The following is a 24,455-nucleotide window of genomic DNA, read 5'->3' on the forward strand; positions in this document are numbered from 1 at the left end:
ATAGATTATGCTATGGACCAAATATATAAAATTAAATTTTATAAATGAAATTATGGTTTATATTTTTCAGGGAGCTACAACCAAAGAAATTCTCAGAGTCAATGAGATCGAAGGATGCTTTCCCCACTTTTTTTTTTTTTTATCTAAACTCAATAAAGGAAAGTCTTACAATGTCTGATACTTTGTGGCCATCTTTTCTGGCACGAACAGACACATAAAGCGAGGAGCAAGCCTAGACAATAAATGCACACAACTGACACAAAGCAGATACACACAGGGATCTTAGAAAAAAAGGGTAAAATTTGTGTTGTGACTGGAAGGTGAACTGAGGGTAGAAAGAGGAGGAAATGAGAAGCAAGCAGTAATTGTGGTAATGGCGGTGTTTTCATACTACATGTATGGCGTCATAAGATGACAGCTTAGATAGAAATGGTTGGCAGGACCAAAGTAGGCAGGTTGTACTTAACACCTATTAGTCAATGTAGTTTTGGAAATCTGGACACTGAGTTCTCACTCTGGCTTTCCCACTATCTAGTGATATAGTTTAACGAGGGCATCTAATTCCAACAAATGAAATTCTTACAGGTACAAAGAAAACGACAGTATTAATTCCTATTAATATTAATAGCATTAATCCCTGATAGTATTAATTCTTATTTTATGACTAAAGAAATTCCATATGAATATAGCAAAGATAAGATAGCATGGCAAGAAGCAGAATATACATGTACACATGTATGTGTACATGTGAAGGGGTATGTGTATGTGTACAGGTCCCACTATGTGGAAACCAGAGGTCAGTGTTGGATGTTTTCCTCAGTTACTCTTCATCTTATGATTTGAGGCAGGGTCTCTCACTGAACCTGGAGCCCAATGACTCAGTTAAACTGGCTGGGCCAGAACTCCAGGGGTCTGTCTTACCCTTTCTGCAGAACTGGGATTATGCGAGCGAGCTACTATATACATTCACATTTTTACTAGAGATATGAACTCTGGTCCTAATGCTTATGCAGCAAGTATTTTATTGATTGAGCCATCATCTTGCCAGCCCTAGTAGAATTTAAATGAAAAGAAGGAGGGCAGGAACAGTTGACCAGTGGCAAAACTATGCAGAAAACATGTACAACAAAACCAGAAAGAAATACCAGATGAAAAGAGCAAAAAAATTAAAAGATCAGAGACACTGAAGAAAAAGGTCAAATAGAGTCAATCAAATAAATGAGATATGTAAAAGAGAAGAAAAGTAACTTAAGTACTCCATAATTAGTCATGGGTTAAGCTACCCTAAAGCTAAAGAAGCTAGGTTTTCAAACATGTGTGAAGGCACATAAAAAGTCTGAGTAATTATCTTAAGAATCAACAAAGTAAAAATAAATGTTTGAGAAAAAGGAATCAATGAAGCAGTGATGTGACTTAGTGGGTAAAGGTGGCTGGAGCTAAGCCTGAATACCTTAGTTTACATTCTGGGACCCATACAGTGGATGAAGAAAACTCACTCTTGCAAGTATCCTCCCACAGTCACCTGTGTACCACAGTGTATGCACGCGCACGCACACACACACACACACACAATCAACACAATAAATTTTAAAAAATTAACTTCAGGGGAAACTGAAGAGATAGCTCAGTCAGTAAAAGCCTACTGTGCAAGCATGAGATACTGAGTTTGGATCCCCAACAACCATGCTATATGAATACAACAGCACCCATCACTAACTCCAATGCTGGGTTCAGAAAAAGGCAGCTCTCTGGAGTTTATTGCCATGGCGGTCTAGTCAAAATAAATAAATAAATAATAAAGCAGAAGCTCTGGGTTCAAGGAAAGATCCTGATAAGACAAGATTGAATACAACCGAAGGAAAAAACCAGAGACAGGCCTCTGGCCTCTTGCTTCACCTGCACTAGTATGATTTCAGTAGCGGGGTATTGTTGGGAAAGGAAACATATACTTCTGATGTTAAAACTGCTGATAAAGGAATGGTTTCTGTGGCTCATAAAGGACAGTATTTATTCATCAAATGTGCTTTACCCTTAGCACTTTTAACTAAACGAGGGAGAAACCAAACACTGCAGCTCCTTCACTTGACCTATAGTTACTGCCAACCAAGTACTAGAAATTTTCTAGCTATTGCATTTTTAATACCAGACACTAACAATCCTGCATCTCAAGAGACAATGAAATTCAACCATGTCTGTGTTATATTGTCATTAAATTATTTTTAAGAGTTTAATTTTTATGGAACTGTATTACGTGTTAAACTTTAACATGTACATGAGAGCCATGATGGTTCGTTCACAACTACAATTCTAGCACTCAGGAGCTAGCTAGATGATCTCCAGGAATTTAAGCACAGCCTAGCTTAAAGAGTAAAAGCTGAGCTGGAGAGATGGCTCAGACATTAAAGTCCAGGCTCACAACCAAAAATATAAGAGTGAAACCCTTTCTTAACTTCCCCCCATCATCTACACACACACTGCACGTGTGCACATATGCATACATACACACACACACACACACAGAGAGAGAGAGAGAGAGAGAGAGAGAGAGAGAGAGAATCTTTACTAAATAATCCAAAGAAATGGGATTCAATTGTTTGAATTTATTACTTTTTTTCTGAAAGCAACTTATAGTGCAATAATTGTGAAGGATCCTGAGAATATTTTAAGAAGTTCTGCAAACATGCAATTATTCTGTTAGTAACAGAAAGACACATTGATTTTTACTGTATCTATTCTCTACGTCTGCTTTTATTCACTAAGCATACCAGCCAACTTTCCAGTGGCTCCTCTGTATGTGATGTGAAGGCAAATACAACAGCCACCTGTCTTTATCAAGGCCCACAATGAAGAGATTTAGAATATGTGAAACAATGGCACTCTTCTAATTTTCATTTTTGGAAAATACAGGTTGGTTTTTTTTTTAAAAAAAAAGATGTTAGGCTTATTACTTTTAGCATATTTATATCAGTATTTAATGTAATACATGTTGAACTATAGAAAGAAACTTGTTTCTTTTCGTGAGTACTTATATCATTAGGAAAGATTTATGAACAAACAAACAGTACAAATTATTTTAAAAATTTAAATATAAAAAGCCAAATCACAGTCCTGACCTAATATTTTACTTAAAACAAAAGTTCAAAGCCTATCCTTGTGGCAATTTGAAAGGAAATGACCCCACAAGGAGTGGCACTATAAGGAGGTGTGACTTTGTTGGAGTGGGTGTTGCCTTGCTGGAGAAAGTGTGTCACTGTGGGAGTGGGCTTTGAGGTGTCCTATGCTCAAGTTACACCTAGTGGCCTGTGAATCAAGATGCAGAATTCCCAGATCCTTCTCCAGGACCATGTCTGCCTGCATGCTGCAATGTACCACAAACCTCTGAAACTGTGAGCCACCCCAATTAAATGTTTTCCTTTATAAGAATTGTCATGGTCATGGTGTCTCTTCACAGCAATAGAAACACTGACTAAAGACACGCTCCAGTATCACTTTCATTGGAATTTCAATCTTCTTTAAAGAAACTCGTCCATTTCCTTATTTCTTACAATGGTTAAAAAAAAAAAAAAGAGGGAAAGGAGAAAACAGTATACTAACTCTGCAATCTAACATCTGAAACATGCAATAAATTTAAAGACAAGGAAAAGAAGACATAGCTAATACATTGAATTATTAAATAATTTTAAGTGTATGTAAGTGAATATAGTGGTAAACACCTACATTTCCAGCATTAGGGAGGCTGAGGCAGGAGGATAAAGAGTTTGAGGCCACTCTGGGCTCCAAAATGTAGTTTGCCCAGCTAGAGCTACATGGCAAAACCCAGTTTTAAAATAACAGTAATAACAGTACTAGATATCTTCCCATTAGGAAACATATCCTGCATTAGTTTTATGAATTAGTTTCCCTCAAAAGAAAAGAAATGATTGTCTTAGGATGTGTCCCAACCAAATTTACTTTCTTGACCATCACATCAACAACTGAAAGTAAAATGTGTGAGGGAATCCCAAAGCTTTGTGGATTGTCTTGAATCAAATCCTTCACTCAGCTTAAACTGTGGCGTTGTATACAGCAAAGCTATCTGCTGAAATTATTTATCACATGTTCCCATGTGTGTAGGAGGTTCTTCTGTATTTGTGTTGCTTTCATTGGTTAAATAAACTGCCTTGGCCTTTTGATAGGGCAATACTTAGATAGGTGGGAAGACAGAACTGAATGCTGGGAGGAGGAGGGCAGACAGGGAGAGCCGCCATGAAGTCGACAGGTCAGAGATGCTGAATCTTTCCCGGTAAGCAATGACCTCGTGGTGATACACAGATTAACGGAAATGGCTTAGATCATGATGTGAGAGTTAGCCAAGAAGCGGCTAGATATAATGGGCCAGGCAGTAATTAAATTAATACAATTTCTGTGTGGTTGTTTTGGGGGTTAAGCTAGCCAGGCGGTGGGACGCAGTCTCCTCTTCCATACTACACCCATACAAACTTCCTGTTTGTGATATCTAGAAGAAACATCCATTAAGGGATTACAAAGCAGTAATAACACTTACATGCCCACTACAGACAGAAATACTTCTCAGCATAATCATTATCTAAGAAGCTATCAAATTACATAGATTAATTACACAAATAATCACGCTTATCATAATGTTTAACAGATCTACTTACTTCATAACAAAATTTAAATGTTTAATGAAAATTCAGTCTTTAAATTTTAATAAAAATATTCTCTAATCAACTAGATATGGAAGCACTGCTCTCCCACATGGCGCATACCTTTCTGACTAAGCGAAGTGCTTGTGTCCTCTCCACCTCATTGCTCTGCTGGATGTCAATGCACCTATATAGTACAAAACATCAGTCACTGAGAAATCCCATGTAACAATACCTTACAGAATGTTGGCTCCAATTTACCTTCACAATCCAATACAATAAACTGAACCTTCAAAAAAAATTGTAGTACATGCTTTCCCAGTAACAGCCAATACTTAATCACATATATCTAGTGATAAATGTTACCAGAAACATCAGTTAAAATATCAAGGGAAAAAGAGATGATATATCTATAAATAAAGAATCACAACAGACACACAAAGCAAAGTATCAGAGATATACTGAAAAATTTTACCTACCTAATAAAAAAATTAAATGTATATAAATTATATAGGAAAATATTTCCACCTTGCACTAGCTTGTTATTTTAATCAAGGTTTAAATTGTATCTATAATAACTGTCTTATTCAATGTTAAAAATCCTATTTTAGCATAGTGGTGCATCTTTAATCCCAGCACTTGGGCAGCAGATGTAGATGGATCTCTTGTGAGTTCAAGGCCAGCTTAGTCTACAAAGCAATTTCCATGACTGCCAGAGCTATATAGTGAGAGCCTGTCTCAAAACAAAACAACAAAAATTCTATTTCACTGAAGAATTTGCATCCAGAATTCTCTTTAAAAACATTTGATCCAGTATCACTTCAACAAAATTACTTTTCAAATATTTACATTAGGGAGTTGAGTATTTTACCAAATATTTTATAGGTAGGTAAGTTACTATTCAAAAGCATTTTTGTTTTATCTAAATATAATTAAAAAGTAAGTGAGGGAAAGCTAGATTTTCTGCTTATTCAAGTTCAGCAATACAACATACACAGGCACACACATACACACAATCATGCAGACAAGATTTACATTATCGGCTATTAACTTGGATTATAACCAATTCTCCTGCCAAAACCAACCATAAAGACTGAAAAACTTACTTTGGACAACTACTTCTAAAAGGGAAATGGAGAATAACCCTGGAAAAATAAGCACCTGAACTCAAGAACATTCCAATTCAATAAGGTTCTCAGCAGTGTAACAAAGGAGGCTAAAAATATTGGAAGAAATAAGAGTCATCATTCGCCATTAATGCTTATGTACATAGGAAGCCCAATATAATCTGCAAACTGGAAGAAATTTAAACTGAATTTGCCAAGATTGTTATGGAAGAAGATAATATGCCCTATTTTCTATATCTTACTGGCTAAAAACAGTAAAGAAAAATAGCAATCACTGATATCATTACAAAATCTAAGCCGCATATGTTGGTGCATGTCTATAACCCCAGCACTCAAGAGATTGAGGCAGGTGACCCTAAGTTTGAAGTCAGCCTAGAATATGTATTGAGACCATGTCAAAACAAAACAACATAAACAAACAAACAAACATACACGTTCAAAGAAACAACCACACAAATATAGTAAATACAAATAAAGCTCACAAACCAGTCAAGGTCTCTGAAGTATTATATTAGTGCCATTTCTTTAAAAAATTCATACAGCAATATCTTTCAAGGCTAAACACACATGCATCTTGTTCCAACATTTCTATTTGTACACCTGTTTGTAAGAAATGAGAGCCTCACAGAGTTGCACAAAAATTTCAGGGCATCCTCTTTCAACTGTGTACTAATCTTAAAACCAAATACTATATAGCAAAAATAAATTAAAAGACAAAAAGTGTATCAACATGGAAGAACCTTACAAATAATCAGAAAAGAATAACTGATGTATACTTAGATATATTAATTATATATACTAATATGTAATGTGAAATGCAAGGACAGGGAAACTATTCTATAAGGAGAAAACCATTTTACAATTGCTTAGAGATAAAATGGAGCATTCCTGTTATGCTACAAATGCCCTTAGTCTAACATGATCATATACGTTTGCAAAAATTGTCATGCTTTACACCAAAAAAATCTGTACACATTTGATGCTATGCTAAAACTGAACACAAAACTTTAAAAACATACGAAACATAAGCAATTCTAAGAAATTTACCTAGCTATTAAATAGTCCACTTTCAATCTTAGCACCTTCTGCAGAATACTGGAATCCTGGATGAGATAGCGCAGTGCTCGCAGCCCTGCTGCTCTCACTTCTTTTGCTTCATTTAATAAAGCTAAGCGCAAACTGCATAAAAACAAACAAAAAAGTTTATTATTACATAAGTTTCAAAGACATACAAAATTTCAGAAGAGTTTACCTAGCCCTCATCTGAAATGCACGGGAAGAGGAGTATTTCTGATTCTTGGTATTTTTAAACTGGACTACTTTCAAGTCCAAAAGTTGAGTATTTTTCATCTGCAATTCTAGAACGCTAAACTTTTTGAACACTTAAAATAACAAAGTCTCAGACTTTGGAGCAATCCTGATTTTTTCAGACTTTTAGGTATTCACCCACATCAAGTTCTTCCCCAGTTGAGGATATCCCAAACTTTCAGTTATGTAAGATTAATTCTATAAAAACAAACAAACAAACAAAAAACTACTCCTAAGTAAAGAGTTTCACTTTCCAGTCTCAATAATCTAATCAATGTTGAGTTTTAATCATGTGCTGGCACTCTGTATAACTACAAGAAGAAATCACATAGTCTTTTCAAAGTATGTCTTTAGATATGTTTCTGCCATGTATCCTTTGTTCCTATGCTTCCACAAATCCCAAAGGATTAATTTAAATTAATAACAAACTCTTTAACAGTAGCAAACGCACATCACTAGTAATCTTAATTCTTAAGAATGTCAAAAAGCAGTAATGATTAATAACCTATTACCATACAACAAACTTATAAGAGGCACACACATACTTTCATAGGTAAAATCTAGATTTATTAATTTGTATTATTCCTGGGAAGAGTCAGAAAAATTCAGTCTGCAGATTTAATATTTAATTTTAACCTTTAGAGAAGTCTGGGTATTTTTGAACAGCAACTTCAGTTCTTTATATCCAGCAATCACAAAAGCTCAACTAAGGCTCATGACATAACAAAGTCAATGAAGATCCAATATTTCTCTTCTAGCCAACCATCAATTCTACAGAAATAAGCACGTGATGTTGTTATCCTACCTTTTATTTAAATTGTTACAATGGAAATTACTAAAATAAGGGAGGAAGACTGAACTTACCAAATTATGATGTCTTCATAATTAAAGCCCAGTTTTTCTTCACTATGGCCAATATCACAAAGAAGCTGTTAGAAGAAACACAAAAATACCTTGCATATAAGTTTAGATTTATATATTTATATGTACAATTTAAGGCTCAAAATAGGGAATTCTTTAATAAATTTCTTTTAAAAACCTATAATTTTACATACAAAAATGTACTGCATTATTTCCATCATCTTACTTGTTATTAACCACAATTTTAGATTTAACTTTTTCCCTTTTTGAATTACTGTCTCTTACTCTGTTTCTCTTCCCCAATGTATCACTTATCTATCACTCTCAGTGGCTGCAACTGTGTGTCCAAGCATTACTGGTTACTCTAAAGTATGATTCTTCACCACATCCTCAATGTTGAAGCTCACAATACATTGACTTTTTTTACTCTTAACCCTCATGTCCTGTAAGTTTTTGTTTTTAATCTTTCAAAATACGTATCACTACTATTATTAACTGATGATTGTCTCAATCCATACATAATCAATAACTTATATTAACACCCATATTCATTCACCCTTCATTGTTCTTCTGTAATGCCACATCTTTTTTTCCTCATTGGTCAAAAGCTGTTGTTAATGTTAACATCGTTTGCTGGTGTTTGACTAGATTTTGCGTAGGTTAGTAGTTAACAGTTCTCCATGTTTGTATTTGTCTGGAAATGATTTTATTTTCACTTTTGAAGGTACATTTTGGTAACTATATTGAATTTTAGTTTAGCTGCTACTTCTTCCTAACATTTCAAGCCACTTGGTTGTTAAGTCTTGTTGTCTGCTCTTTGGAAACATGTCTTTTTTCCTCAGAATCTTTTAAAGATTTTTTTTCTCATCATTGGTCTTCAGCAGTCTTACTCTGTTCCACTGTGGTTTCCTTTGTATCTATCTTGAAATAAAACTTTGCAGGCTGGAGAGATGGGTCAGTGATTAAGAGCACTGGCTGTTCTTCCAGAGGACCTGGGTTCAATTCCCAGCAACCACATGTCAGGTCTCTCCTTCCAGCACTTGGTCCCTAGGATTGAACTCAAGCCTTTAGGCTTGGCAGCAATGCCTTCACCCAATTAGTCATCTCATTAATTCCAAGCCCTTGAGATCTTTTTGCCTCAGCCTTCAAAGCAGCTGGGATTATAGACTGCACCACCAAGCCTAAGTCTTAGAAGGGAATTTATATATACACACAACACATATAGTCAAATATATATTAAAGAGATTTATATCTTAAACTCATCTAAAATATATTGTATATACATAATAAATTATAAATAAAACTGAACACTTTACAAAAAACTTTTTGCTTGCTTGTTTGTTTGTTAGGTTGATTGGTTTTATTTGTTTGTTTGGTTGGTTTGGTTTTTAGAGACAGGGTTTCTCTGTGTAACAGTCCTGGTTGTCCTGGAACTCGTGTTTTAGATCAGGCTGGCCTTGGAACTCACAGAGATAAGCCAGTTTCTGCCTCCCAAGAACTGGGATTAAAGGTGTGTGCCAACATCACCTGGCTAGTTTAACTCTTATATAAATAAAGCCAAACACATAAACATATTCATACATTGATTGTTACCAGAAAAAGGTCAGTACCTTCTAATCACAAACTCCAGTAAAATGGTAGAGTGCTTTAGAGGGGGAAGCGGGTAAATGTGAAAAGGATTTCTCTTTTTACTGTAAAATCTCTAAACCATTTTCACATTTTATAATACATACACACACCTAGTTTAAGTGAATAAAGTTATAAAATAGCAAATTATATACACATATATAATATATATATAAAATAGCAAATAAAGATACTTTCAGAGCATTCTCATCTTTAGAAGGAAGGTCTCTAGATTGTGAACATGTTGTCTGTCTTAAAAATAGAACACTGAGGTTATATTCATCAGTCTGCTATACACACTGTTCTATCTAGTGATGTCAGAGGGAAAGTATGGTGTGTGGCAGTCACACGATGAAAAGATCACATCACAAGCTCCTTCTCTTCACAGTTCATAGGTGTTAAAAAAGTTCAACCTGTTAGCACCAGTGACACTAACACTAGAGTAATACTTAACAGTAAAACAAAGGCTAGTTAAAACAGAAGTTCCTACTAAGATGAAAAATCTCTTATCTACCTAAAACGCTACAGTTAAAAGTCTGGTACAGGAGAGATGTTGGGGTAAAGAAAAGTTGGAGAATTAAAAACTTGCAGAATACTTCATCTGTCTGAAAAGCTTAGTTTAAAGGGTTAGTACCCTCTAGCTTACAATAAGAGCTAAAACACAGAGAGGAAGTGTGTGTGTGTGTGTGTGTGTGTGTTCTAATGTAAAAAGAATATCCACTAGCTCTAGAATTATAATTACTATCTTTTTATTTTCTTAGCCAATCAATCCATTCTTTAAGAGATTTTTGAGAACCTCTAAATTAGACTAAGAACATATACATACAGCCTTTATGGATATGCCAGCTCAATACATACTTTTACACCTAACTCTCTAACAATATGGATTAGAAGCTTATACTATTACAGTCAATTCAGTATATGCTTGTGCTTGGTAAACAAGTGAATTTTATTAACAAAATCCATACACACTTACTTGGAAGAGCACTTGTTTAAATAGGGGCATTTTATCTCCTGGGAACATTTGGTTTTCCTGGGGATATTTTTGCTTATCACTCAGGTGTGTTAAGTAAATATTTCTACCATATAGTAGGCAGAGCCAGAAATAAGGCTCAGCCTTTCTCCAAAATAATTACCTGCTCTGTTAAGTCAAGAGTGCTAACACTAAAAAACCCTGATTAACAGCCTACAACTCAACTATTAAACAGGATTATCTTCTTAGAGTTAACAAAAAAGTAGCAAACAGGTAAACATTAAAATCCAAATAAAATGAGCCTCAAGTTGCCATACATTATGCTACAGAGCTATCTCACAAGCTCAGTGCCCTGCATCTGAAGACATTAATATTCTGTGAATTTCCCCAGGATTGCATTGCTACTTACTTACTTGGGTTGGACTGTAAATTTTGAACTAAAGTTTCATGCTTCTCTTATATTACTAAATAGTCACAGTAAATTTTATCATGTTTAAGTTAATGGGCTTATTTATGAGGCAGTGCTTTAGACCTAAGTCTGAACTTCTTCCTGTAAACATTTTCTACCCAGTCTGACTACCTGGTCTCCCAATACACAACTGCCTGAGGACAGGCAACAATAAGGTAGCACAAAAAGGTAAAAGTTATTTTTAAAATATGGTTTAAAAATGCAAAACACACATGCTTGGGCCTTCATCACAGAAATCACTGCACAGTGGTGAAATTCCTACTCGGTGAGAGGAGGAAAAACAAAGCACGGAAGAATTAGGAAAAAGAGAGGAGGGAAGAATGGAGTAGAAGGGAAGGACAGGGAATGGTGGGTAGGGGACAGCCCAAAGACATTAAGGAAAGAGAGAAGAGAATTTGAGAATACAATCTAAGATGCACAGACCAAGTAGAGAAAAAATCTAATGAAATGAAATGAAGCCAGAAAGAATGGGGAGGAAGGAGAATAAAGAAACTAACACCCACACACCAATGCCTGGACATGCACAGAAAACAAAACAAAACAAAACAAAAACAGGAGCAGAGAAAGGAGAAACAGTACTGCTCTAAAAGTGAAAGGCTAAATCAATCCCACTCCAGAAGTCCCATCCGGTACCATCCAAGGACTGGCAGTTGGCTGGCACAGTTGGATATTAATACTAAAAACATAGCTAGCAGGAACTGAGACGTGTGTAAGTATAAAATATTCACTTACTTATGAAGATGAGTATAAACAGTCAAATGATATTTATGTTTTATGTCTGATACATCAAATAGCAATCATTTGGAATAGTACAGTGCAAACTACAAAATGAAGTTCACGTGCCTCTTTTAAGTGCTCACATAGATCCCCACTAGACAGCACTGTTCTGCTTTGGGACTAAGCTGGCTCCAGAGTGTTGGCAAGAGCAGTCACAGCCATCCTTACAACTATCCCTAGTTTCCAAAACGTACCGGGACAGGTAGAGCAACACACTGAGGTGTCCAATGCCAGTTATGACAGCATTCCTAAGCCTAATACACTGTTTTTAATCGTTTAACTTCGGCAAGTGGGCTTATCTGAGTCATGTAAAGATCAGCAAAATAAAACTGATATTTAGTAAAAGGGAATAAAACCAGAAAATGGATTCCACTTGAGCTCGAATTTAGGTACAGACTGTGAGAATAAATAATCAGGGTAAGTAAGTGAAAGAAAATACAAACAGGTCTCTGAAAACTACGTTTGTTTCTAAATACTTAACAAATTAATATTAATGTCACCAACATAATATGCCAATAAAAGGCTGGATTATAGGCTTCTTAGTGATTTGTTTCGTTTCTATTTGTTTTCTGAGCCTACGGAACTGTCTACAATGTGAACACACTGCTATTATTTAAATGCATCTGCCGGCAGAGTATGGTGATGTGTGACTGCAGCTCCACTCCCTCGGGGACAGCAGTGCCCAGAGGTTCTGAGAACAGCACAGACAACAGGAAACTCAGAAATTTAAAACTGGACGAAATCAATGAGAAAAATTAGAAAACCACAAGCAAATAATTCAGTAACTCAGTAAGTTAGTATTCAAAATTTCTTCTTAATGATCATTAGGAAATGTTTATCGAGTCAAGAAAAAATATAACAGTATAGTTTCAAGCTGCTTACCTTAGTAAAGTTATTCAAATGGCCCAGCTTTCTCATATTTGATACACCTTGTAATTTGGCCACATTTTGGAGAATCTCTCTTAAGTTATCAGAAGGATCTGGCAAAAAAAAAATACAAAACAATTTAATGTAAGTTTAAGAATATTAACGTAATCAAACAGAAAACAAGGTGTGTCAAACCTCCACAATGTTGGTTCTCAGTTTATAGTCTAACCCTTCACCCTGAAATCCATGCATTTAGTTAACTTCAAAGTTCAATTCCTTCATGTTTCCACTGCACTTCTATATACTTACTGTCCAACACTGTGTATCGCCTGGAATTATTCAACCACAAAATCATAAATCTCAACATAAAAACTTTCATTTTTAGTTATTAGATGGTAACAGAGATCAAGTATACTGTCCAGCTTTAATTAGCCAAAAACATAAGATAAAACATTTTTAGGGTATAGGTTTCACAACTCTTGACATATGCAATAGAGAAAAATGATTTCTGAAAAATGAGAAGTAGCCATGCAAGCCCTACTTGCTAACTGCCTTAAGTGTTTCCAGGCACTGTAACAGGGAGGGAAAATCTAGGCAAACTGAGTTAAGCTAAGAGTCTAGAGACCATGAATTAATTACTAGAGAAAGACACTACCCCGAAAAAGAACTCTGCAGATCTGGTAAAGGAGCTTGTGGAACAGCCAGCAGAACAAGGAGGAAAGAAGTCATGGATCTGGAGCAAACCTGGAGGAAGAATACCCTTCCTTACAGCCAGGTTAAAAAGCACTATATGACATGAAGTGAGTATTACCAATTTAATAAAAACAGCAAGTCAAATTTCAAGATTTCAAGCAGAGGGAACATGAAGAAAATAGACAAAGACATATCATAATTAAATTGCTCAATACTGTTGAAATAGGGCCAGCAAGATAGCTCAGCAGGTAATCAAGCCTGATGACCTCAGTTTGATCTCCCACTGCCATGGAAAGGTGGGAGAAACAAACTTCATAAACTTGTCTTCTTACCTCCACATGTGTGTTGTGGCATGCACACCCAAGTGCACACACAATATTAAATTCCACTGAAAGTCTAAGAGTAGAAAAACTTATCATAGTTCATTTGCTTTACAAGAGTAGGCCAAAGCCCATATACAGTTCTGAAGTAGTTTATCAATCTCTCAAAAACAACACAAAATTTCTCGAGCTATTAATAATTTTAACACCTTGTTTTAAATAAAAAAACAGAATCTTTAAAATCACATTATAATTTTGCTCATATTTTAGTTTAGAAGCCACTGTACCTTCATTTGAGATTTTTAAAAAGAACTCAACTATTTGCTGTAATTAGTGTTTTCCTTTCCAAATGAAACTGTCCTGCTCTACATTTCTTTTCTAGTCTACCTCCCTTCACTGTAATATTTGGTGTTGGCCATGACAGTGCTGACACCCCAACAAGCACGGCACCAAAACTAGTTCCCTTTCCTTTGATGCTGAAACCTGCTAAAACCATCCCCTTCGTTTCTACCTTCATCTCTTATAAATTCAATTTAGTTTTAAATGGGTTGGCAATGGGCTGTATTAGTGACTTACACATCAACCTTAAAAGTAAAACAAAGTTTACCATTAAGTGAGATCAGATCCTTTACAAAAAACGATAAAGGCCTCATGTAGGTCACTACTGCTACTCTGTAATATCGCTTTGTTGTTCTAAATTGTATCTATAATGAATAAGGGATGAAAACATGTTAATCATTTAACAATGTTTGAGAAGATCACAAAAATTCCTAACAACTTTTAAGATAAGATAATTTAGAACCTCTGGAGCTTGCAGAGACAAAGAGGAAAGTCCATAAAAAAAAAAAAAAAAAAAAAAAACACACACAAAAAAAAACGTTAGGATTAAGACTTAGAAGGACTACTTTAGAGAGGCATGACAAACTTCCTAAGTACAATTTGCTGTTAAGAGTGGAATCTTCTCCCAGTTCACTCATCAACAAGAATCAACTGAAAGCTCCTTTTTCTCTGGTTCTATCTCAGGCACTAGGAACATAACAAGTACAAAAGACAGGTCTCTGTTCCCACAGAAAAGGGAAAATGGCTGCATTCAACAGGGCCTCAAGGTATAGAAGTGCAGTCTCTTCGTAAATAGTTGCTGAAAACATACTTCCCCTAAACAGCATGTTACTTCCCAGGCCAACTAAAAACAATAAGAAGGCCTTTTCAGGTCCTGAGATAGTAACACTCACGTGCTACAATGTTGCAATCAGAGAACTCTAACTTCTATTGGGTCAAAGATCCCCTAGTAATGAGATGAGAAATTTCTAGTTTCTTCTTTCCCTGTTAGACTGGGGTTTGGTAAACTTTTTCTGTACAAGTCTCAGATAAATGTCAAAGTAAGACTTTGTAGATCATAAAGTTTCTTGATAGGTAAATAAATAAATAAAACAGTTTTGTGTTTTAATCCAAACTGTCATGAAACAGAAACACTGGCTAAGTGTCTTAAAAACCAAAATGTATTTTCAGTTGTGTGAAGCCGTAAGCATAAGGTCAGAGTAAATTTAGTGGAGCTGGAATGAGGTCCCCTTCCCTTTATATCCTCCCATGGTGGAGAAACAGAACTTGACAAATGACCCTCTCACTATCCCTTCAGGAGGGGCCATCCTCATGACCTAAGTACCTTCTCAGGGTTCAACTTCCTAACAGCAGCAGGGCACTAGGAATTCAACATAAGAATCTCAGGTGGATATAGACATTTCTTGTATCTCAGGATGACAGACTTAGGGTAAAGGCAGAAGTTTCGTTCTGTCATCTTGGTGGTCTACACCTATAATCCCAGAGGTATATCAAAAGGATCAGGAATTCAAAGTCTGTCTTGGCCACACTGGCAAAGAAAGTGAGAGGATTATATATTGACTAAAAAAAAATTAATACAGATTATATGTCCCACGGCTATGAAGGCAACAACGTAACTGCATGCCCATTCCTGTTTGGGATGGGTTTTTTTTTTTTTTCTCTTTTGAGATAGGAGTCTTGCAAGGCAGCCTGGAAGGGCCTTGAACTCAAGATAATTCTGCTCTGTCTTCTTTGTTTTTACAAACAGAATATCTATCACTATGTAGCTCAAAGCTGATCTCAAATTAATAATCCTCCAATCTCAGCATCTAAGTACTGTGACTACAAATATTCCCTACCATGTCCAGCTTTTCCATATTGCTTATGGGTGTAAATAAAAAAGAGAAAAGATAGTTTCAAAAAAATTAAATTATAGATAATATGTGCTATATATTTTACTGTGCTATACAAGAATCACAGTACACACACACAGTTTTGCCAGATTATCACATACTTTTATCACTATCAATTATATTTATTTATGTTGAAACTTGTTTTGTTGTATACTTCTGAATATAAAACTACTTTTTGATAAAAAAAAATTGGAAATAAGAAAAGAGGATACAAAAACATACTAAAAGTTGTGATATATTACTTGCCAGCCTGACTGGATTAAAAACCTAGAGACCCAGCAAAGCTTGGGTGTATGCATACATCATACCCACATACATATCCGCAGACTGGCTTGTGAATCTGAGTAGAATAACTGGGAAAGATCTGCTCTTAGTGTAGCCAGGAGCCCTATGGTGTCTGCCAGGTACTGAGCTAAAAACAAGAACTGAGGAAACAAAATGAAAATAACAGAAGAATCACTTATAAGAAAGGCAAAAATCAAAAAGTCTGGCACTACCAAATGCTGGAAAGGAAGAGGGCATTAAAGCCCTTACACACTGCTGAGGGAGTATAAAAAGTTATATTCCTGTTAGAGAGCTCCTGGTACAACTATTGTAACTATGACCCAGAAGCTCCACTAATAAACTGTAGTGTAGTTATGATGTGGGACTCCCCTCTGTGTGCTATGAATGTTTTATTACTACTGGTTAATAAAGAAGCTGCTTTGGGGCTACAGCAGGGCAGAACAGAGTAAAGCGGGAATTCCAAACAGATAGAGGAGGAAAGAGGATGAAGTCAGAGAGACACCATGGAGACAGATGCCAGAACTTTACTAGGTAAGCCACAGCTTTGTGGTGCTACACAGAATAGAAATGGGTTAATTTAAGATGTAAGATCTAGCTAGAAATACGCTTAAGCCAAACAGTATTGTAATTAATATAGTTTCTGTGTGATTATTTAGGGTGTGGGCAGCTGGGAAAGGAATGAGCAGTCTCCGCCTACATAGTTAGACACTGAAATACTAATCAACAAAAATAAGACACCTAGAACAATATAGATCAGTCTCGAAATCTTACTAGAAGCTGGCAAACTGTATACACACTGTGCTCTTCCAGTCACATGCAGTTAAAGCATAAAGTAATGTAATGGTGAGAGGAATTAGAGGCTGCTGGAAGATGAATTAGCCAACAGAAAACAGACAGGAAGGGTTAGAGTTAGTAATGGAAATTTTTATCTAATTTGGTGGTACACACCCATCAAATTTACTTAAAACAGGTACTATGCTGGCTAGTTTTTATGTCAGATTTGACAGCATCTAGAGTCATCTGAGGGAACCTCCATTGAGAAAAAGTCTTCTATCACACAGGTCTATGGACAAGTCTGTGGCGCATTTTCTTGATTGATGATCTATACGGGAGAGCCCAACTCACTGTGCATGGGGCCACCCCTAGCCTGGTGGTCCTCATTGATATAAGAAAGCAGGCTGAGCAAGCCAAGGGGACCAATCCAGTAAGCATTACTCCTCTATGGGCTCTGCATCAGTTCCTGTCTTGCGTTCCTACCCTGACTACTTAAAGATGGACTGTGATTGGAACTATAAAATGAAATAAACCCATTCTTCCCCAAGTTACTTTTGGTCATGGTGTTTTACCACAGCATTAGAAACCCCAACTATTATAGATACATTCTGCTTTGTGTTAATTATAGCACAAAGTTCTTTCTGTACCATAAACACAATGAATATCCTCATCTGAAATACCTGGAACCTGAAGTGGCCTGGATTTCAGATGTCTTCAAATTCTAAAATATTTGTCTATATAAAATGAGATCTCCATAAGAGAGACCTAAATGTAAACATAAAATCCACTTATGTCATACAAATCTTATTCACACAGCACAAAAATAATCAGGTACCACTAACTGTATTTTGACTAGAATCTGTCACATGAGGTCAGATGTGGTAATTTTCATTTCAAATTTCCAGATTAGGAAAGCTCAATCTATACTTAAGAAACCAAAAATAACTGAATTTAACAAAACCAAGAATAACTAAACAAAACAAATTAATTCAGTTACTCTTGGTTCTGTACACGCACACACAGACAGACACACACAGACAAACCCCCTGTATGAAAAGATCCACAAAATCACTAGGAGAAAACCATAAGACAGTCATCCATTTGTATTTATTTGCTCAATTCCATGTATTCTCACATAAACACCTATAAAGGTCTGTATACAAGCAAATATTTTTAAACTGTTTTATACTCTAACTTGCTACAATTAACTATGCTAATATTTTATTTGCCAATAAATATAAATCTTATTAAATGAACTTTGGAAAAACCAAACTATAATCAAATTTGGTTTGTGCACTTACAATCCATGTAATCTTGGTCAAATCACTTAACTTCACAGAAATCCATTTTTTATCTACAGTAGAAAATAGTAACAGCTACACCATAAATACTAACTGTAATTAAAAGTTATATGCTTAGCAATAACTAATTTTATGAACCAAGCATGTAAAAATTATGTGGTTAGCCCAAGCAAATATTTCATTCATGTCTTTTTAAATTAATGTATTTTATTAGAGTACTTTGATGCATTAATTTCATGATCCAAGATCTGCTCATATTAAAATAGAAACAATTACCTTTCAGAGTTATACTAATGATTATATATATATATTATATATAGCCCATATAGAAAAAGTAAAATCACAATGCTGTATGAGTATTAGGAAATTATATGTTCGTTTTCTATTTAGTGTGAATGATTTGAAATCATTATTTAATAAGCAAAGAATATTTGCTTCCATGAATATAGTAATTATATGAATAAATCTAATCTAAAAGTTGTTATGTAATAAAATCCCAAAAATCCCAAAGAAACATATGTATTAAAAGAGTAAATAGCCGGGCGGTGGTGGCGCACGCCTTTAATCCCAGCACTCGGGAGGCAGAGGCAGGCGGATCTCTGTGAGTTCGAGACCAGCCTGGTCTACAAGAGCTAGTTCCAGGACAGGCTCTAAAGCTGCAGAGAAACCCTGTCTCGAAAAACCAAAAAAAAAAAAGAGTAAATAATAATAAATTGTTATAAATTTCATGGTTCTGAGTAGGATAAGTGAACATACCCCAGTGCTGTCATTAACTGTATTCGTGACTATACTGAACAGCATCAAGAATACTTTAAAGAGTCAATTCTTAACCTACTACCCTACAGATAGATAACTTTGCCTTTGATTTCTCAACGTTCTTTTTCCCTAAATTCACTATTTTGGAGCTGTTACACTCACTAAAACATTATTTGTATATACTCTGTTTCTAATGTTTCCAATCCAAAATGAGACTAAGAGACCAGGTGAACATTTACATAAGACAGGATTTTAGAAAGGCTTTCAAGTCTCACAAGGTCAATAACATATTTACAACTATATCAAGGGCCAAGTACAGTCTTGACCACATAGTAGATTTTCAAGAATTATTTTCTGTAGAACAGAACAGCTGAACATGGTGACTCATTATTGTAAACTGCAACACATGGTAGGCTAAGGCAGGACTGCTGACATGCCTGGGCTACAGAGACCGTGCTGAAAGAGAGGGGAAAGCTAAGACATGGAAAGGAATGTCAAAAGGGAGAACACGTGAAAGGAGGAAAGGAAAGAGAAAATAGGAATTAATTAACTATTTTCGATAAAACTAGGTTGTTGTGGGTAAAAATAATCATGGCAGGGGTGGGGAGGTTAGCCAGTATTTATATTTCTGCTCATACATTAATTCTACTAAGTACTGCTTGTTTTACTCCTTCTGGTAGCCCCATGAAGCAAGCCAGTAAAAGCACAGGGATGTGGAAAGTGATGTATAAATAAGAAAGGTAACACAAGAGTGCACAAGGTAGCAAGACCTAAGAAAGCTTTACAGTCTCCCAGTATCTCTAATGCTCAAGGCGCCATGCAGAGCTCTACACATTCATGGGCTCCTTCTAATTAAATTATTAGTAAGATGTTTTTTTCAAGGGTTGGAGGCTGACCAGAATCCTAAAGCAATTTTCTAATTATACCTTCTTTTATCTCCTCAATTCATAGTTATTCAGAAACGTAAATATTTTAGTTAATTACAGACCAAGCTTGTTTACAATGGCTTTAAAAAGGCAGGAAGAGTTAGATGCAAACGAATGGTTCTAGTCAATTAAGACACTTCCCACCACACAGAAAACTTTCTCCTAAAAGCTTAAATTCACTTATTCATTTACCTGATCTCTCACCCTTAAATGACCAGAGTTGCACTATTTGCACCTTTTCAAATTTCCTGACAAATATTCCTTCTTTTTTTTTCTTCTGTTGTACCTCATACATAAATGATGGCAGAAGTAACAAAAGTCTAATCTTAATTTATCCCTATGGTCACAGTATGTTCATGTTTTCAGTATTACCCATGATCCTGGGGACAAACTTAAATGACTAAAGGCATACTGCAGCTTCTCTGGGATTACCTTTACAAGGAGAGAGGCAAAACCATTCCTCCCACTGTGAAGACAACGATAAGCATCAGATATCGAGGACTTCTTCAAACCATACCTCTAACAGATTCTGCGATTCTAACAATTATTAATTTCAAAGAGTTATATAATTTAGTAAAGAAATGATCTATCTCAATGATAGCACAATGGAAGACTTCTAATGTTGCTAAACTACATCAGGTATGGAAAGTCAGAACTTGCCAAATATACCTAGTTTATCTTTGGACAGAGAAGTAGAAAATTTATTATACTATTTTGCCAAAATCTGATATTAATTCCAAACATTTATCCTTTGTAATTTTGATATGTTTCTTGTGGTTATCAGCATTTAGAATGCGGGATAACCTTGCATACTGAAACGGTGTTTTTGCTCAAGCAATACTAGCAGTAATAACCTTTGAATTCCTGGCACGTTATAAACAGTGATGGAAATGGGTAAGAAACCCTACCATCACAACTGCAGATAAATTAGTTTATTTGGTTACAGTGTTTCTAAATACTTGATTGGGTGCCAAATTAAAAATAAATTACATAAATACTGGTTCCAAGCCGGGCGATGGTGGCACACGCCTTTAATCCCAGCACTCGGGAGGCAGAGGCAGGCGGATCTCTGTGAGTTCGAGGCCAGCCTGGTCTACAAGAGCTAGTTCCAGGACAGGCTCTAAAAAAGCTGCAGAGAAACCCTGTCTCGAAAAACAAAAAAACAACAACAACAACAAAAAAAAATACTGGTTCCATACATATGGAGTTTGTAAGTGGCCACACTTGCTTTCCAAGTTAAAGTTAAGAGACTGAAAATTCAATAATCCCACTTGGATTCCTAAGAGAAGTAAGGGCATAAGGCAAGAGATCTTCACGCACCCCCAAGACCAGAGACAGTTTCATGATTAGAGGGAGTCACACATCTTAACTGGAGTTTAAAAAAAAAAATAACTTATGATTTGAGAAGCAGTTCAAGTAGGAAAATATAAACTGTATTTGATAAACTGAGGATTATATAAACAAAACTGAGTTTAAAAGAAAGGGGTATTAAGGTAGGTTTAGAGGGAGAAAGGGAAAGGGGGAAAGATACAATCTCAAAAAAATACCACAGAAGGCTGAAGAGATGACTCAGCAGGTAGGAGTACTTCAAGAGGTTCAGTCTAGTTCCCAAAACTCAACATGTTGGTTCACTGCTTTCTGTAACTCCAGTCCTACAGGATCCAACTTCCTCTTCTGGGCTCCACAGGTACCAGGTACACATATGGTATACAGACATACATGGAGGTAAAACATCCATACACAAAAAAATAATAATTTTTTAAAATACCACAGGAAGCCAGGCTTGGCTGGCACATACCTGTTAATTATAGCACTTGGAAGACAGAGGAATGAGGACTGATTGCTATTCAGAGGTCAGTCTAAGTCACATAGTGGCTTCAAAGCTAGCTTGAGTTACACACTAAGAAACAATCTAGAAAGAAAGCTTTATCAAAAACAAAAACATCTCATCTCAAAAAACAAGCAAGTGACAAATAAGAACAAATACCTAAAAATATGTTAGTATCTCTAGCTCCTCAAAATTTTAATAAGTGCATATATTGCCATAAATAAATTCATAAAAAATTAAAATGCATCAAGCTCTGTTTCCTGGACTAGCTACTGGTTTCTGGTTTCATTGGTGGGTGGGACAATGAATGAAGATTCACCGATCTACATGCTGATGGTAAGTAAGTAGTTAAAAACAAGAATTAAAGGATGTTCTGATAGATCGATAGATCGATAGACACCAGCGACTACTAGTCTCTATTTACAGTACACAGGAATGCACCACTCGAAATTGACTTTTTACAATTTGGCATTTATATAACAAAAAAAAAAAAAAGAAAAAGAAAAAAAAACCCAGAAGATTCCTGGTCAGAACTGGGAATGTCAAAGAAACTAATCTTATGATTAGTTATGAGAGCTGCAGTGTATATGTTAAAAGGGAACAATAAAAGTAATATTACTTCAAAGTTCATCAATGTTCTAAATTAAGAGCAAACAAAATATAAAATATAATTGCCCCAACACAGAAAAAGTTTCACATTTTAAGAAACGTAATGGGCCTTATTTGCTTAAATTCGCCAAATGTATTTTTTTATAGCAATCCTAGGAATACAAAAAGAAAAGACTAAAATTTTTGCCTGTTTTCTACCTTCAGAATACCACATTCCTGGGCCTTTTGAGTTGGCTGAACTGGCACCTGCCATGCAAGCATGAGGATCTTACTGGATCCCAGTATTCATCTACATACAAGCCAGGTGTGGCAGATGTGCCTGTAATTCCAAGAGCTTAAGGGCAGGAAGAAGACAAGGGAACCCTGGAACCCACTAACCAGTTAACCTAGGAGGATAGATAAGAAACCCTGCCTCAAAATATAAGGAAGAAAGATACCCAATGTTCATCTTGGAAGTAACACACTTGGAAGTAACAAAGACACTTATAAGCAACACACACACACACACACATATGCCTAGCCTGTCTTTGACTCAGCCTCAAGTTAGTTACCTAACCTAAAAAACTAGAGCCAAATCACTAATCTGAGGCAATCCTCCAATCATTCCTCATTTTTCTGCTTTTACAAAATAAGTGGTGAATTTATTAGTATTTCTAGCACAGGTGTTTAAGGTAGAAAGAGTTGACGAATGGATGAAAAAATTGAGTCCTTTCTTAAATTCTGTATCCTTCTGTTCATATTAAAAGTAGAATATAGTACACCTAAGTATCAAATAAATGTCTGTAAAAAGATTATCCCCAGGTATAGTGGCACATGTAATCTCAGTACTTGGGATAAAGGCGTAGGTGTTTAAGATCATCCTTGGCTACAAAGTGAGTTCCAATCATCCTGGACTACACGGGACCCAGTTATAAAACAAAGACAACCATTAGCAGAGAACTGATCCAAACACACAAGGCACTTTTACTTTGTGCACAAGTAAATACTAAAAATTTACAAAGGCGAATTTTCAGGCTACAGAAATGGCCTGAAAATCGAAATTTCAGTCATTCAGAAATTCAGTCATTCAGAGAAATGCTGGTAACACATTGGGTTTAATACTGTTTTTTCTCATGAAAATATGAAAAAAAATTTGCTGAAGGAATACAATTACTGCATGCCCTACTATCATTTCTGTGTCAAACTACTATACCTTTGTTAAAATTTATTTTTTTAAAGACTATCTTTTCTCATTTTACCTTCCAATCCCAGTTTCCACTCCCTCTCCTTCTTTTCCTCCTTCCCCTTCTCCCCATCCACTCCTGGGAGAAGATAAGGCTTCCCATGGAGAGTCAACAAAGTCTAGTACATTGCTTTGAGGCAGGACCAAGGCCCTCCCCACTATATTTAGAACCTATTATATCTTACACTGATAATCATAAGGTAATTAGGCATCCACAGTCCTCTAATTAGGAACTCTTTATAATAAGAGAAAAATTATTTGCCTTTGAAATAACTCACAATTTAAATGAGCCCCATGAAAGAATAGAACATCTGTGTCTAAAAGCAGAAACAATTAACTGTGATATACACCCGATAATGAGATTAATTCTACACCTAATAAAATTAATTTGAATTCCTCTAGACTCACTTAGGAGCTGTTTGCACATCTTGTATATATACACCTACTTTCACACTGGGTTTTCTCTATAAAACAAAGCTGCAGTCAGAGCATGTGACTATCAAGTGGCGTCTATGAATGTAGGGAGGAGCATCTCTCAGAAACTAGGAAAAAAACAGATACAAATACACCTCAGGTATACAGTATACTTCATCTGAGTAGGGTTTGAAACCTGAAGAAAAGCTACCATGCTACATTCTACTATTTCCATGTATTCTTAGTTCCTAATTTCTTCTCATTCTTATACTTCTATTATTTATTTTCTTCAGTCTCTTTGACTTTTTAAATCTCTTTTTAAAATATTTCATTTGAAACATTGCTCTACGATACACTCATCATACACAACAGAATGGCTTCTTTCCCTTCAGCTCCTAAACTTCACCAACCCACTCTCTGCCCAGTCTGCTGCGGGGACTGT

The 24,455-nt window shown here is 35.8% G+C and overlaps 1 protein-coding gene across 5 annotated transcripts in view; it reads right to left on the minus strand.

Moving 5' to 3' along the window:
* Nucleotides 1–24,455, minus strand: part of Rictor (RPTOR independent companion of MTOR complex 2) — a 103,886-nt gene that overhangs the window by 55,825 nt on the left and 23,606 nt on the right. For all 5 annotated transcript variants that reach the window (XM_038321880.1, XM_038321878.1, XM_038321879.1 and 2 more), the window contains exons 3-6: nt 12,670–12,767; nt 7,946–8,010; nt 6,821–6,952; nt 4,770–4,833 (exon numbers count right to left, since the gene is read on the minus strand). In XM_038321880.1, the coding sequence (XP_038177808.1) occupies nt 4,770–4,833; nt 6,821–6,952; nt 7,946–8,010; nt 12,670–12,767 (359 nt within the window). The remainder of the gene's footprint in view (nt 1–4,769; nt 4,834–6,820; nt 6,953–7,945; nt 8,011–12,669; nt 12,768–24,455) is intronic.

Source organism: Arvicola amphibius, chromosome 3 (genome assembly GCF_903992535.2).
Source record: "Arvicola amphibius chromosome 3, mArvAmp1.2, whole genome shotgun sequence".
In the NCBI taxonomy this organism is placed as follows: domain Eukaryota; kingdom Metazoa; phylum Chordata; class Mammalia; order Rodentia; family Cricetidae; genus Arvicola; species Arvicola amphibius.